The sequence below is a fragment of the Glandiceps talaboti genome, chromosome 1 (assembly GCF_964340395.1).
Source record: "Glandiceps talaboti chromosome 1, keGlaTala1.1, whole genome shotgun sequence".
In the NCBI taxonomy this organism is placed as follows: domain Eukaryota; kingdom Metazoa; phylum Hemichordata; class Enteropneusta; family Spengelidae; genus Glandiceps; species Glandiceps talaboti.
The window spans coordinates 1,573,278-1,590,000 of NC_135549.1; the positions used below are offsets into that span (position 1 = coordinate 1,573,278).

The 16,723-nt window shown below is 36.2% G+C and overlaps 1 protein-coding gene across 1 annotated transcript; it reads right to left on the bottom strand.

Annotated features, from left to right (window-relative positions):
* Nucleotides 1–628: 628 nt before the first annotated feature.
* Nucleotides 629–11,398, bottom strand: LOC144438648 (calcium-activated chloride channel regulator 1-like). Its single transcript, XM_078127791.1, has 11 exons — nt 11,190–11,398; nt 8,630–8,924; nt 7,110–7,393; nt 6,240–6,491; nt 5,602–5,826; nt 5,119–5,421; nt 4,651–4,878; nt 3,972–4,266; nt 3,391–3,549; nt 2,714–2,965; nt 629–2,244 (listed from the first exon to the last, which is right to left on the bottom strand). The coding sequence occupies exons 1-11, from the start codon at nt 11,373–11,375 to the stop codon at nt 1,553–1,555; spliced, it is 3,171 nt and encodes a 1,056-aa protein (XP_077983917.1). The 5' UTR covers nt 11,376–11,398; the 3' UTR covers nt 629–1,552.
* Nucleotides 11,399–16,723: the final 5,325 nt, after the last annotated feature.

Genomic DNA, 16,723 nt, shown 5'->3' on the forward strand with positions numbered 1-16,723 from the left:
ATATATGCATAATACGAATTAACTTGAAATCTCATAAAGAGGCTACTCATTAGTGACAAGATCATCTATAATAATAATTTGTTTTTACACAGTGATACATTTAAATATTAAGGTTGATAATTATGATTAATAAAAATGTGACCCAGAGTGAACTCTCTATCCGACGTGTGATGACATTTGTTGGTTGAGAGCGTCAGTCATAATTCTAACAGATTTCACTTTATACAAATCCACTTTGTACGGTAGCCCTTGTGGTTTATAGTGTCATCACGTGAAAGTAGTCTGTGCTTTGAGTCCCGTATCTCATGATAGTGTCTGTGAAGTGAATATGTGTTGGTGCATGACGACTTATTGCCAATTACGTCACGTAACTATGGCAGCAATTTCCAAAAACGTCGAAAATTGTCACGATCATTTTTTAGATCATGGAGTGTACTGATAGAAATAGAGCGTTCAACTACTTGGTGAGGCAAATGTATACAGTAGTTATCAATCACACACACACTTTACACTGTCAGGTTTTATTTAAATTAATATACATGTATTTATTATCATTCATGAAAAAAATGATCTACGAAGTGAAATTGTGGAAATTATTAATAGAAGAACTGAATATTGGAATAACGGATTTATTCACTGAGAATTTATTTACTTATCTATATGACAATATTTACATTATTAGGGATTCCCCATTTAAAAAATCTATTTAAAAAAGTTCAAACTGATCTAATCGGTAATATTTACATTACATACGGGACACCCCAATGTAAACAAATTCTCAAAAACGAGTAAAAACACTAAATATGCATATATTATCTTTGAGGTGTTTCATAATATTAAATAATACAATATAAAAATGAATAATTAAAGATTAATAAATATATATTAATTACTATACGTTTGCAGCTTTATGCTACTCTAAAAGGAAAATAAACGTTCAGTATCTCCCTGATTAGAACTCGTATCTGCTGCATACATTCAGTGGTGGGAGCTTTAATACTATCGCTCGTCTAGTTTCCTATACGCATTACGGAGACTTTGATCATCTGCACGTGGAGAGGATAGTGATCATAGAAAACGTCGACCTGTAAAGGACTATAGACTACAGCGGACATTAACATAACAAAAATAATGACATAATAATCAATGGTAAATGGAATAGTATATCAGATCATTGTTAGACTTTTTCTTTGTAATTCTGAGTCTAAATAACGGTATTGTTGTGATGATGTACGTTCATGTTCAATGTCTTTAATTCTATACAACATATTACCATTGCCATGATATTGGGTATATATGCGTTCTCAATTGAGCTCACCAAGTTCGATAAATGAGGCATATACATGTAATAAAAACTAGTTGATGAGTTTTCGTATGTTACCCATCTAATTTTACTACGTGTAGGACTTCATACTATATGGTTCAATGGCTTTAGCGTAATTTTATCATACGTGTAACAGCAATGACGAAACGTGTTATTTTTCAAATAAGTGAAATTATTTGATATAAAACCTCTAACTTTGGTCCCACAAACATTTACTGAATTGCAGCCTTAAATGTATGTACTGATGTCATTGGAGTACAATGTCCACGCTTGTGATTCATCCACATCTGCTGTTAAAAACACCTCATCTTTTTCACCAGGATTCGATATTTCACAATTTTCTTTCGATTTGGTTTTCTTTAAATTGTTTGGACGAATATAAAGTATGAATGCAGTGATAATAACCATAATCATTGCCATCAACGCTAGTCCACTGCCGATGAATAACCAAATCGTCCTTGATTTCCTGTTGTAATTCAACGATGCAACTGTTGGGACGCTTTCAGTTGAGATCGGTGAATCTCGGCTATCCTCGGTGTTTGTCGGTGATACTGATTGGGTTTGATTAATACGTTCATCGACTTGAGATATGTTCGTTTTAGATCGCTCTGTAACTGTTTGTTCATATTTTGTGGTCATTAACGTTGTTGTAAGTGCATCTGAAAATTCAAAGTTGGCGAATACAACATTGGATGGCTCTGCTGCATTGCCAACGTCATCCACAGCACGGAGTGATATCACAACCCGCCACCTTGAAACCGACTGAGGTATTCTGACTACGAAAGTTTCGATTGAACCAGCCGATTTCGGGGCTGAAAGATTGCCCACAATAACGTCACCACGACTCAACCTCATGGCGTTTTCAAAGTCATCGTAGAGTTCGGAAAGCGTTCCACCAACTCGTATATCATAAAATGTTGCTGAAAAATAATACCACATTAAAACGTTAAACACTATTGCTATGATGTTAGCAAATAATTTTATTGTATTATATTGATCCTTCTTTTTCGTTATGGGTGTGCCTTGCATACAGAGAAAGTCTTCCTAGAATGACAATCTAGTGAAGGGGAGGAGGAGGAATTAAAAAATATATACCATCTCTGGCAACAGTACAAAACTTAATTTTGTAAGGTTTCAGTGTTAACTAACTCTATTTGTATCACATGCACTTTTACTTGTACTCTGTAGCAATCTACGTTTGTAATGAAATAAACCACCTCGATGTCATGTATCAATTAGGCGTGGTCCTACTCCAAACAGTTTTTATCTTTCCTAACGATTTGTTGACGCTAAAAAATCAATATCTACTTTAGTTGTGACGTTTCATTTTGAGCTGAAATGGACAAGGCTTTTATTTCAATACTAATTAAATAAAGACGATGCACTCACCCTTTCCTATGTCCAAGTCATCACCAGGAGCAGTCCATGTTAAGGTGACGTCTCGTGTTTCCATGGATACGGAAACGATTTCCAGATCTGTGATTCTAGATGGGGTGTACATGTCTTCATTGGAATAATCGTCCGTTGCTTCTTCTGATTTTGAACGTTCATAGTTAGAGAGTTGAAAAGAGCCTCCAGACACTACTCTGTTGAACGGATCGACGTCCTCTAGAGTACCGTTCGGTTCTTCAAATGCTGCATCTAAATTCAACCAGATTTAATACTTGATCAGCGCAAATGATAACCATTTGTACTCACAATACAAAATCATACATTTGCAATCGCCTGCTGTCCAGGTCTGAAAAGACCCAATTTTCCTTGCCCATTTTCATTGTCTACTCAGACTACTGTTATCCGGACGCCATAGTGTCCATCCACCGTGAAATCGAAAAAGTACCCTGAGTACACACCATCGTCCTTTTCAATGTCAGCGCAAATGATAACAATTTGTACTCACAATACAAAATCATACATTTGCAATCGCTTTCTATTGCGATGCATGCGTTAATTGGCTCTATTCACATTATTTCACATCGATTCATCAAATTTGTGTCTTTCGAATTATGTCATAAACAGTATGACATTTCCACTTATTATTTGTAAAAAAAATCAAGCTTAAATCGAACCTGGTTCTAACGGCAACGCCTGCTGTCCAGGTCTGAAAAGACCCAATTTTCCTTGCCCATTTTCATTGTCCACTGTTATTCGGACGCCATAGTGTCCATCCACCGTGAAATCGAAAAAGTACCCTGAGTACACACCATCGTCCTTTTCAATGTCTGAACCTAGTGGGATGGGATTGACAAAATAGTTGAGAATTATTGCTGAATAAATACAGGTACGGTGTACTATAACATCTCGACATTTACAGATCTGCGATCATTTTTTAAGGGATGCACTTCTGATCAAGAAATAAATTGCATTGTTTATCTTGTTCAGTCGATCGAAATAGATCGATGTATATATATATATATATATATATATATATATATATATATATATATATATATATATATATATATATATATATATATATATATATATATATATATATATATATATATAGTATCGAACGTTTATTAAATACAACTGATTCTGATATTTCAAATTGTTCATTATTTTGTTGTTTTCTTTCCCACTTACCTAAAACTGATTCAGATGTCAAAATACTTATTACAAGCTTATGGTAATTACTTTTTCAACTAACCTGCCCCGTTATCGTGCAATTGTAGTGGAATATTTGTCCCTGGATGTCCAGTAGTATCAGATGGTCTGTCAATCATTGCTGTGACGTTCACATTAAGAACCGGGTGATAATCTGTGCTGATGTCCGCAAAAATAGCGATCTTCTTTGTGATTGCGTAGTCGATTTCGTTGTCACTCAGTTTTGGTGTTACCAAAATAGGTTCGGCTTCTCGAGTTATGGAATGTGAAGTCGTCGAAATGGTTACTACTTGCTGAATATAAAATCGATTTCTGACGTTGAACAGCCATTTTCCCGACTAAAATGAAAATATTGTAATAACAATTAAGAATTACAAAAGAATTTAATTTTTTTTCAAAGTCAATAAGAACGAATCTTTCCAAACGTTTTGTATGATTTAATGCACTAAATTAACATATCAATCAACCTTTGTCGAAATTTAGAGTATTTCCATTGTTTTATTAATTTGTTTGTTTGTTTGCTTGTGTTATTATTATTATTATTATTATTGTTGTTGTTGTTGTTGTTTTGGTTAATTATGGACAATTTCTCCAAATATAATAACTATGTAATAACATTGACAAAGCAAACAAGTTTTTTTTACATGTAAAGACCAGTATTTACAAAAATGTCGATAGTTCACTAAAAACATCAGCTCAGATTTGTCAATATTTATTCTTACCTCGCATTGTTCATTGATAAAGATTGTCACCCTCTTAAACTCTGAATCGGTACTATATCCATCATAATGTTGATCAAATACTGATCCATTGGGACTTGTCACTATTACTGTAATTCTACCGTCTATATGAGTGAAAATGAATTCAGTTCCATTTCCAACCGTAGAATCAATATAAACATGTCCCGACATTTCCTCCTCCGCTGGTATCAATATTGCTTCACTCCAAAGCTGTCCATGGATAACAAAATGAGTTATAAATCACAATACCTTTCATTCTTAAATCTCATTGATAACAATTGCAATTGTTTTAATAGTACCAATGCTCAGTGAATATCGGGGCCCGGATTTAATTATGTTACAATTTGTATGGAGGTCAATTATCTTATAATCTGTCATTCTTTAAATTCTATCTTTCAGCTAAAAGATATCATGAAATATAAGTAATAATTGATGTAAAGTCCTACTTACTTTAATCGGTGGATCGTTTCCAGTTGTCTCGTCCCATCGGTTTATAACGGTTGTTGTAAATGCATCGTCTAACGCTGTAGAGTCGTCATCACCGGAATAGAAAAACGACATTCCACCAGTGTCGGCTGCTAATGATGCCAAGTTTTTGTCAGCTTGCTCACTGTATGCAATGGTATCTATGACGATTCCTGCTTCCTCAACCGTTCCAAGTACTTCTGCTATTGTAGGAGAGCGGTTTTCACCTCCGTCACTGATGACGAGGAGAATACCTCCAGATGGATCCTGCCCACCAGCTGACAACACCTGGACAGGACAGGAAACGGACACTGTACTTTACAAAATAATCATGATTCTTGGAGAAACATTTGTGTTGTGGTTAATTTGCAAATTTGACTAATAACACCCACATATGACTATTTTAGCATACTACTTATCTCGGATTCCTAACAGAAATAGCCAAGAAATCAACATTATTCTTTTTACCTCAATGCCTTTTAGTATAGCTCCTCCAATACATGTCCATCCACCAACTACTCTTGGCAGCCTCATTACCAAGTCTCTACGTGATTGGTAATCAGTGATGTTCGTCATAGGAGCCAACAACTGGGCAAAGTCAGAAAATTCGACGATACCCAAATAGCTGCCAGATTCAACTGTGTTCTGAATGTAAACACTTGCAGCCTGTCGAAGTTTCATTAATCGTCTTCCCTTTACGAAAGAGAAAACATGGAGTTCGTTAATTATTTATCTTTATATAAAAAACATTCACTTTGCTTTCACATACACTTGATTTTCATCATCAGTAACTTTTATTTTTAAAATAACTGAGTATCTCTTCACATGTGACTCCCCTCTCTGTTATTTGCACGAACGTATACGTAATCATTCGAACCTAGCATGAAAGGTCTGGGAGTAAGTACACCATCAAAACAACTTTTACCCTTCTTTTTTCACTGCTGATCACTTGTAGCTATCCAAGTCGTCAAAGCTAATTGCAAGTAAGTCGTTGATTAACATTGAAGTATAGAGTCTTGCAATTCTAAAGATAATGGCCAAGAATTGGTAAAAGTTTGAGAAGTTTTGTTAGTGTAACCAGAACTTTTAGATCCTGATTTACCTACCTCCATGCTTCCTGACCTATCTAGCACCAGTACCACTCTCCGTTCTCGTCGCTGTATGAATCTGAATACTGGCCTGGTATCTACTTTAGTGTCTTCTGGTACAGGTGGATTTTTCATGTTGATGAAATCTTTAGATTTGGACATAACTTCCCATATACTTTTACCTGCACACAGTCTATTGTGTTTGTTAGGTGCTTCGCGGTTGTGAAAACCAGATGGATCAGAATCGTTGTTGTGACAAAATGACGTAACCTAAAAATGAAAACGAAGAAAAGATGTCACATCAGATACAATTTTTACATGCCCATTACATTGCTTTATAAAGTACACTTTACTGTATGTATCTACAGTGTAGATGTGGATTGAGTGATATTGTGATCCTCTACAAATAGATGTGGGATGAATGAATACACAGATGGAAGGATGGACGGACGGGTGGATGGATGGATGGGTGGGCGGGTGGGTGGATAGGTGAGTGGGCGGGCGGATGGATAGATGGGATGGGATAGGATGGGATGGGGTGGTTGGATGGATGGATGGATGGATGTATGGATGGATGGATGAATGGATGGAATGGATAAAGAATGCATTTCAAATTACTAAGGTACTAAGGTTTAATCCCAAATTCTTACAATGTCTCAAGTAAGCTAATAATGTATTCGGGATACTTTCGTGAAGGAAATGACTCATATATAAGTGGCACGTACTCGTGTACGTTTTAAATGTCAGCACTCTATCCCTGGAGATATATATTACGGTCAACTACTGCTAAGGTCAGAAATTTGTATTCACAAAGGACTACAATGCCATATTTTAAGTACACTCAACTATAAAATACATGAATAAACACCAAGACTTGAGTTTACTTACAGACGGAAGAAATTGCATATACATGAGAGATGCTGTCGCTGACGTGTTACCAATATCAGGTGTAAATCGACAGTCTATTTCAGGCAGACCAGTTACGTTACTGACTGAACATTCATTTTGCGTTCGTTCGTTTATGTATGAGCCATGTATTTCTAGGGGACACCTCGTCGCTTCTACCTTCCCGGAGGATGATACGTAGAAATTAGCATGGTCCTGTCCAGATGTGGGGTACTCATCGAACACTCCCCATCGTAAATGGGCCCATTCATGCACTAGTAGTCGACCTGGACACGTGCAAACAGAATAAATTGATGAAGGCATGGAGTGTAGTGTCAAATGAACTACTATTATCATGTATTCAGGCATGAAAGGAAGCCATCAACGTCTTCTCGACTATCACGTATATCTCATTAAAAGTCAGCAACTATACATATAACTGACACTACATTTACACCATCTTTAGTTGAAATATTCGCAAAAATTGCATGATTACACAGGAACTTATCATTAATCAAGTAGAGGGGATGGGTAAATACAAAATGCTTGTGTCCATTTAATAACGTCTAGACGTTAAAGGAGTCTGGTGTTTGATGACATTTGTTATCTGACCTTCTATATCTAGTTCTGTGGATAACGCTTACAAAATACCTATCAACATCGTTACAGAACTCACTATTGGATGTAACGTTTTATACATGATGTGATCGTTGCATAAGACAATTATGTGCTAATCATCAAGACTTGTTTTAAATGAACTCGGATCGATTAATGCATTTTATTTGTGTTAGTCGGTGTCTCTTGATTGTACAAAGATTGCAGACTTTACATCAAATTACATAATAACATTAGTTATTAGTTATGTATATTTTTAGAGTGTAATGGACCAGTAAATATAAATTAGACACAGGGAGGTAAAATACACATACAGTTTCGACATCAGCTATACTAATTATTGATATTTCATAAACTAAAACTGCGATAGAAATATTTAATGCTCTCTTACATCAAGCGTTATCAACATTACATATGCCCCATTTACGGTCACTATGGCCTGTCAACATTACATATGCCCCATTTACGGTCACTATGACCTGTCTTTTGTGGTTTACACTTTTTCCTTCTTTCTTTAGCGGCCACTCTTCGTATTAACAATTTGTACTGTATTTCTTTGCAAAAGAAAATCTAAACTATTTGAAAAGCCAAACGCAGCTTTTGCTGACATACGAGAAATTGGTCTACTAAGTTTATTACCTTAAAGGTTAACATGATTGATTGCCTAATTGTCTGGATAGTCTTATTTAGTATTAGATATTGACACACAGACACACATATATATGAAGACAGACATATGTATATACACACATTATATTAGTCGTCTGATGATTGCGAAAGCATGAAACACTGTGTAACGGCTCCTGTGTATTTTACTTGATACTGTACTATTATTAGTAGTTATATATATATATATATATATATAATCATACCAACAAAATACTCATACCTACAATAATCATACCTACCCACGGGTCCCCATCGTCTTTCACTGAATTCCTTATCAATTAAGAAGGGTGACGTCAGATGTATGTATTCTCCCATTTCACCACATCCGCCCATGTACTTCACATAAGGAGTATTTCCATACTTCTGGTTTGCTTTATCTATGATGATATTAGCAGTTTCAAAAGATTCCGTCCTGACTTTACCAAACTCTGGCCGATGCGACCAAGACTTGGGAACTAGGACTGTGATATCTTTGAAATATGCACGACGATTTGTGGCAACGAAAAGTACTTGAGACGCTTCGATAAAGGCATCCTGTAAGATGAAATAAGAGTGACATTTTGAAGATTTACGTACTTGGTTCCTTGAAACCAATAACTCATGTAATTGAGTAAAAATTGGATACTAATGCCACTAATCTCTGTTAATGTGGAACATTGAAATGATGCCTTCAAATGGAAATTAACCTCAACCCTCTGTATTTTATCATGATTAGGTTTACGTGTGCTATAGCACGGGACAAATGTCAAAACATCACATTTAAACTGACTGTGTAGTTAATGCCACTAAGGAATAACCATTTACATTGCAAGTCTAAATGTCGACCTGGCGAAAAAAAAGTTTTACAACACACGTTGCGATGCGATGCGATGTGCCCGGTCATCAAAACATAGGAACGCACGATTGATTGATTCTAAAATAAATGGTTGCGTTGTCTTTATTAGCGTGGGTGACATCTTACCCGCATTTGTTTGATCACGATTATTTTGCGTGTATTTTCATTTAGTTAATTACCTGTGTAAATAGACAAACAGGGGAAAGTAATAACCGAGTAACTTGTTACACAAACCATGACATTCCAACACCAATACTATTATTATCCCTGCCACGTATTTATCAAATAAACCTTGCCCTGATATTGTCCGTAGAGAACCAATGATTATACATAACTATCTCATTTTTATCGTTGTGCGTTCTAGCAGAGAATTAATCGAAATACGAAGGGTCATTCTAAACTGTTTGTTAGTATGACGTCACCATAGACTGTATGGTAGACAGTACAGGGGAGAATGTTAACTACGGTATGATGAAAAGATTTCACTCACGAGATGACATTAAACGTGTGGTGAATTGGTCGGGATGTCTCTCATGTTGGTTTTACACTCTTTAACAAAGCTTTGACTATAGGCGTGTGTATAAAATGGAACTGATAACTTTAACGAGCAAAATATATCATGTATCTATTGATCTGTTGACATGTCGCGTCCATCTGGAATGACAGATATGATAGAAGAAGCTTGGATCCTGATAATCCTTGAATGGGCGGATTAATGTGTGCAGTATATCGACTATAAAACATCTCCATCCATAAAATAACAATATAACAATTCCCCTGTTTTGACACACACACACACACACACACACACACACACATACATACATACATACATACATACATACATACACACATACACACACATATACACACACTACACATAATGTGTGCAGTCATGTGTTTATATGTTTATATGTTTATGTGTGTGTCTGTCTTTCTGTGAGTGAGTGAGTGAGTGAGTGAGTGTGTGTGTGTGTGTGTGTCTGTCTGTCTGTCTGTCTGTCTGTCTGTCTGTCTGTCTGTTTGTTTGTTTGTTTGTGCGTGTGCGTGAGTATGTGTGTGGGGTGGGGATGGGTGGGCGGGTGGGTGGGGGTGTTATTTTTAAATAGGCTGCAAGTGTGTAAATCAAGTATTATGTGCACCTACGATTCTGTAAAAATCAAAGTCTCTATATATGTGCTTAGTTTGACATTTTGTCCATGATCTTCAATTCTGTCAGTAAAGCATCTATTCATGGTACATCTGTTACCCTATAATACCGCTAATCTTTAAACACCAAAGATGACAAATCCTCACCATATTGCTCTTGTATGGATTTTGTATTTCTATTTGTCGTATTATAAAAAACCTTTTTCCGAGGTCGATCGTCAAAAAATAGCGTTTGTACTGGTACGTTGTGAAAATAGAATGTCCTGTATGTCCATATATTTGTTTCACTGGAGTGTGTCGTTTATTAGCTTTCAATCACGAACAGTACGAATAAAATGCTTTCACTCGATGAGTGATGTGTACAGTGCTTTCATCAACGCCATATGGTGTGATGGACAAAGTACTACTGGCATTGTGACTGAATCTATATTCAACCTTTTATAGTGGTCTGAACAAGCCAATACCGCTTGTTTCAATCTCTTACTATTTCACAACTCAATCATATATTTTGAAAATTATGTCGAGATTCGCAGAAATTCGCAGAAACTTTCAACTCTGTTTTAATCATTTAATTCATCGTATGTCTATTCTGAATGGTCGCCAAATATGGATTGTTGAATTTAATGTTGTTACGTGTTTACTATAATAATTATATATATACGTAAAAAAATGCATGGCCCGCAGTTCACCAAATCAACCTTTTTTCGAGTATTTAATTTTAATTGTTGTTTTTTATGCGTGCATGTTTACAGGGTTATATATAAAATGCAACAACTTCCCCAAAAGACGGAGAGATTCTGGTTTAGAGAACTCACCTGGATTCTTTGCAAAATTGTTTCGTTGTCCGGTACATGATTTGAGATAGCCACCACAATACCTTTGTATCCGTTATCCTTGAGCGTCACTGGTGATCGTCTCAGTGAGGAACTCACTGGATCCAGTGTCAGACAACAAAAACTTACAACTACGCCGAAAACAGCCCAACTTTGAACTTTCATCATTTAGCAATATTGTTCCCACATATTCACAGCTATGTCGGCAAATGCGATCCGATCGATGTTAATAAATTTGCATCTGGAATAAGCGGGAAAACTCTCTGATCTGTAAACACGGCTGCGCAGTACATTTCATGTTCGCCCTTCAGCAAACTTTACCGCTGGACAATTTGGCACATACCATTACAGAGATGGGTGACGTTGGTTATCTGCATTACATTACTTAAACCCATCCTGAAAGAAGAGAAATAATCGTTGATTTGGTCCCACAGCAGTAAATATCCAAGTTCAACAATAAAACAATGTAATAAATCTGTGTAACTAGACTTATCTTCGCTGAATTCGACTTCAAATTTTATGGACCACAGGGACCGAGTCATCTATAAATACTCTACTCATTCTTATGCAAAGAGTCACCAACATACATGCTAAAAACAGATCTGTGTATTCATCGAATCATTGTTGCTGTCTATCACATGTGTTGCTTACAATTAATGGACACAGCTTGGGTACGTGCCTTGTTGTGTCAACGCGGTCCAATGTTTTGTCATTATAATTTACTACCGATTAATGATTCATATAGGTCAAACCGTGTATTGCGTATTAAAAATCTGTTGAGCATGTCTGCCGAACATGTGAATTAATTTTAGCTGTTGAAAATTTCATCCTGTATTACAAGGTACCGTTTAGAAGACAAAGATAATCAATATCAGATCTGTAAATATCATTCGTTTATTGTTTAGAAGATTGTCATAATACAAATCTATAATATTAGCATAATCACATTGACACATCGTCGAGTGTTGACTTTCATATACAATGTAATACGTGTATGGCCCCGTGTATTATTTCACACGTGCTCGCTTTATTGGTCAGGTTGTATATCTGTGGAGTGTAACTGACCTTTCGGTGTAATACGAAAGTTGAGGAAACTACCTCCTAAATATAAAAGTCACAGAAGAGCGCAGTAGGGTGGAGTGACTAAGGGATAGTAGAACCATGTGGATGTATTAGTGAGAAATCAATGGTAGAACGGAGTAGAATCAAACAGAATGCATTAGACTGCAACAGGGTATAGTAGAGTGGAGCAGAACTATAGAAACAGAATACAGTAGACTGCAACAGGGTATAGGAGGGTGGAGCACAGTAGAACAGTTAGTCTTGCTGCTAGACGTTCGGGCTTTCTTTCGATACTATAAGCGAACGAAGTTCGCAGTGAGGGCTTGCCCGAACGTGTGTCGTATTCTATCGGAAGAACATCCGAGGTCTAGCAGATAGACTATATAACAGTGTGGTAGAAAAAGTAGCGTGAAAATAGATTATAGCAATAAGCGGTAGTACAGCGAGGCAAAACAGAACATCATAAAATAGAACAGAATATCACTGAGTACAGTAGAGCAGAGTATAGTAGAGTATAGTTGAGTGCAAATAGAGTAAAATGGATTGTATGTAGTGGAGTAGAATGGAGTAGAACAGATGAGAGTAGAGCGGGTAAAGAGAACAGATGAGAGTAGAGCGGGGTAAAGAGAAAGAAGACGAAACAAAAGCAACAAATAAGATTATAGTCAAGATAGAAGAATGGAATTATACGATTGGGATGGAGACTAGAACGTCGACCTAAATCTATGAGCCTGACACTATTATTGTTAACTACAAAAAGGAAATCTAAATATTTGGATGAAACATTATTTCATTAAGCATGAAACGTAGTAGTGACCTGAAGTATATTTCATTTTTTTCATAAGTATAAATACGGGTCTGAGTGATTTGTATAGAAACCCCAACATTGTCATAAAACTATAACAAAGAGGAACATAACTTTTAGATTTACATAAAGCAACGAAATATTTACTCTACACATAACTGTGCATCATGCCTTCGATTTGCATCGGACATTATAAATAGTCTAAATCGGATCACGTCCAAAAACAACCGTGTACAGACAGTGCGCCCTCTAGCAAAAAGTAATCATACTGAATATTCTATTGTTTTATTACATTGTGCATGTTACCACTCTCTGAGCAGAGCGCGCATCCATTTCATTGCATTTCTCAGAAAGAATGCTATGTGTCTGTGCGAGCCTGATCATGAACTGTATTCTAGTGTATGACAGTTGGCATTCTCTCAATAATTTTATCAGTTTTCGGCTGGTTGACGCGACAATAAATATACCAATATTTCCAAGAATTCATTGCGTTCGGTGTTGTCTACGTCTACCACTTTAAATCAATATCAACATTTAAGTAAAGATCAAGAACAGATAGATGACAAATCTGCCATGAAATAAAATCCATTTTTACTCGGTAAGGCGTGAGTGTTGTCATGTTTTGTACGTATCTGCTATTTTGTGATTCTTGGTGGTAAGGCGTGTCTGTTGTTTCGTTTTTAAATAATCTTTATATCTTATTCCAATTACTAAAAGACGTTGGTTGAATCATGTCTAGCAGCAGCAGATCTTACCGGACATTCACATATGATTTTACAAAATGACATCTTATCGTGATTTTGCTGGGTAGCATTAAAAACAAAAACAAATAATAAACTCAGTATTGGTTACCAAATCTCTTTGTACATACTCAACCACCTCTACCACATTGTGCCATAGACCCCTCCACCCAAGTGGATGGAGGGTCTATGGTTGTGCTAACACTTCTATAGCAGTTTAAGTGTGTTATTAGTCTGTATTAAGACGCAGATTATATTTTGTTGTATTCCTAAAAACCCTTCTGCAATATGTTTTATTTAAATACTAGTTGTGTGCAAATACATAATCTATAACATACAATCTAATAGTCAGCATGTACGATGCACATACAGAATTCGCGTTACTAATATCTCCAAACACGACCAGCGGTTAACAAGGCATCCAAGTTATTAAAAGACGTTCGACATAGAATTTACATAATCATGATGGACACAGCTGTTGTCGCGCACTTATGAATGTGAAGTGACTTTTTACTATCCACAGATAGTCCTGAAGAGAACTGAACATTCTTTACTGAGGCTATAAACCGTGTATACGTTAGTTATGTCAATGAAGGACGTAATGCATGGCTGTCATCCATGGTCTGCATCATGTGCACACAAAATGCTACATTTGTTTTGTTATGCAAATAAACGAGGGCGGTCATGAATAATGCATAGAAATGAAAGTACGAGTGAGAACAATCCAACGCACACCATGTTTAATAATTTATTCTATTAATTTTAGCGGTAACAAAAGTATTAAAGATAAATTATAACAAAAAGTCGAGACGACTGTTGACAGTCTAGTATGTTATGTAATTGTACATACTTTTGTACACTACATTTAACTTAAAATTGGCCTAAATTCCAAGCTGTGGCGCGCGCGCTCAAAAACAACAACAACAACAACAACAACAACAACAACAACACACACACACACACACACACACACACACACACACACACACACACACACACACACACACACACACACACACACTTGGCTAACATGTCAACTGGTAGATTCCTCTTCGTACTTTCCTTCGTGGCTGGTGAGAAGCCGGCCAAGTCAGTAACCTCAGTTTATATGGATATATGTACATATATATTATAAACTGGATGGTTTCAACTCAAAGGGTTTCAAAAAGGTTTCCATATATATATATATATCTTCTTTATTACCTACTTATTAAATTTACATTTGTAGACAAAATAAATAATATATTTTTTTGAGGTAGGTAAAAGGAGACCAGAAAATAGCTACTTGCTAATCAAGTCTGTCTCCTTAGACACTGTAAATAACATTTATAATAAATACATGACAAAATATAAAGAGGGCCTTACATATATGTATATGTAAGGCGATCTCTAAAATCTGAAAGCTGCTAGAAATAAAACACAACTTTGTGTCGACTATTTGAAATTCTAGTTTGTGGATATTTGGCTTTGTGTACGTCATCCTATGTACAGCTGCAGGTAATTAGGTAATTACTCACTTGAATCTCATTACATGTCTCATCAGTAAAGTTAGAATATAGTATACGGGGATTTTTACGACTTAGACATACTCAGACAGTCATCTAATTGTTATACATCGGTTTGTCTCATTCTATTTGAAGTCTACAATCTCGCTTCAATAAACGCTTCGTGTGATGTACAGCATACTATAAGCTTAGTATTCAGATGATGTTTGCTTCTCATAGGTTTACTATAGGTTTAAAGCATATATATCAACCCTTCCTGTAGGCCAAACGCTTGTGTAGTTTATGCTTAAGCAAATGTAGATGCTTTGCGTAACGGTGACATAGTTGTGTGAAAAGAAAACACTATTTGCTTCTATTCACACAGAGCTGGAGACATGCTCGAAAGGTTTTGAGGAGAGCGAGAAACAACTGACACGCATGCGCACTGCAGGCATTAACTCGCAATAGATGAGTGTTCGGCTAGTTTTCAATGGTGTGTATCAGATAAGGCAATCACATGTGTGTCATCTACTCGGTAACACGTCTTAAATGCTACTTCAACTGTGTTTGGCTTGTATAACACTGGACTATTTACCGCAATAATTCGAGTCAACTATTGAGGCAGTGATGTGTCCTTTGAAATATCAGATAGCCATCCAAAGTAAGGTACATTTCATCCAATTCCAGGGCACTGATAGTCTACTTTAGTCTACTTCAATGCACACATTTACCTGGACAGTTCGATAGGATCGTGTAATTGTCGTAAATGTATAATGGTTATAATTTACCAAGACAGTCTGAAGTTCAACAGCGTCGATCATTACTTCAAGAACAGAGTTTAAGGTACACATTGCATATCGAATTGAATATATCTATGGTGACGCTGAAATACCGAGCACTATCGGTGTCACTTGACGTACTGAAATTGTAGAGCGCTATCACTGGAGTGAACTACGTCGTCAGTGCTGCAAATCGACCAACACGACCTGTAGAGTGGATGTGTGATTGTTACCTGTCTCGAGTTTCACCTGTAAGACTAATGGCAGTTATCGATAGTTACATAGTAGAGAGCTAATAACGTCACAGTCCATGTGTTGAATTAAATGCAGGTGTAACTAACGAAATGCGACGTACAGGAAGTATCGACGTGTACACTTTCACGGACATTTAGATGACCATGTATTGTTACTATACCAGATAATAGTTGTGGTTACCACTCAAACGTTAAGATTTTAACAGATGAGAAATATGGAAGCGATTATCAACTTAAAATATGTTGAGATACGGAAGAATAATACTGTATACAAAGTAGGTGAAAACACCTGCACGTGACACAATTAAAACACCCATACAGGCAAGGACAATATTAATCTTCACAATAATTTATTCATCTAAGCATAAAATTCCGAGATCACGAATTGCAAA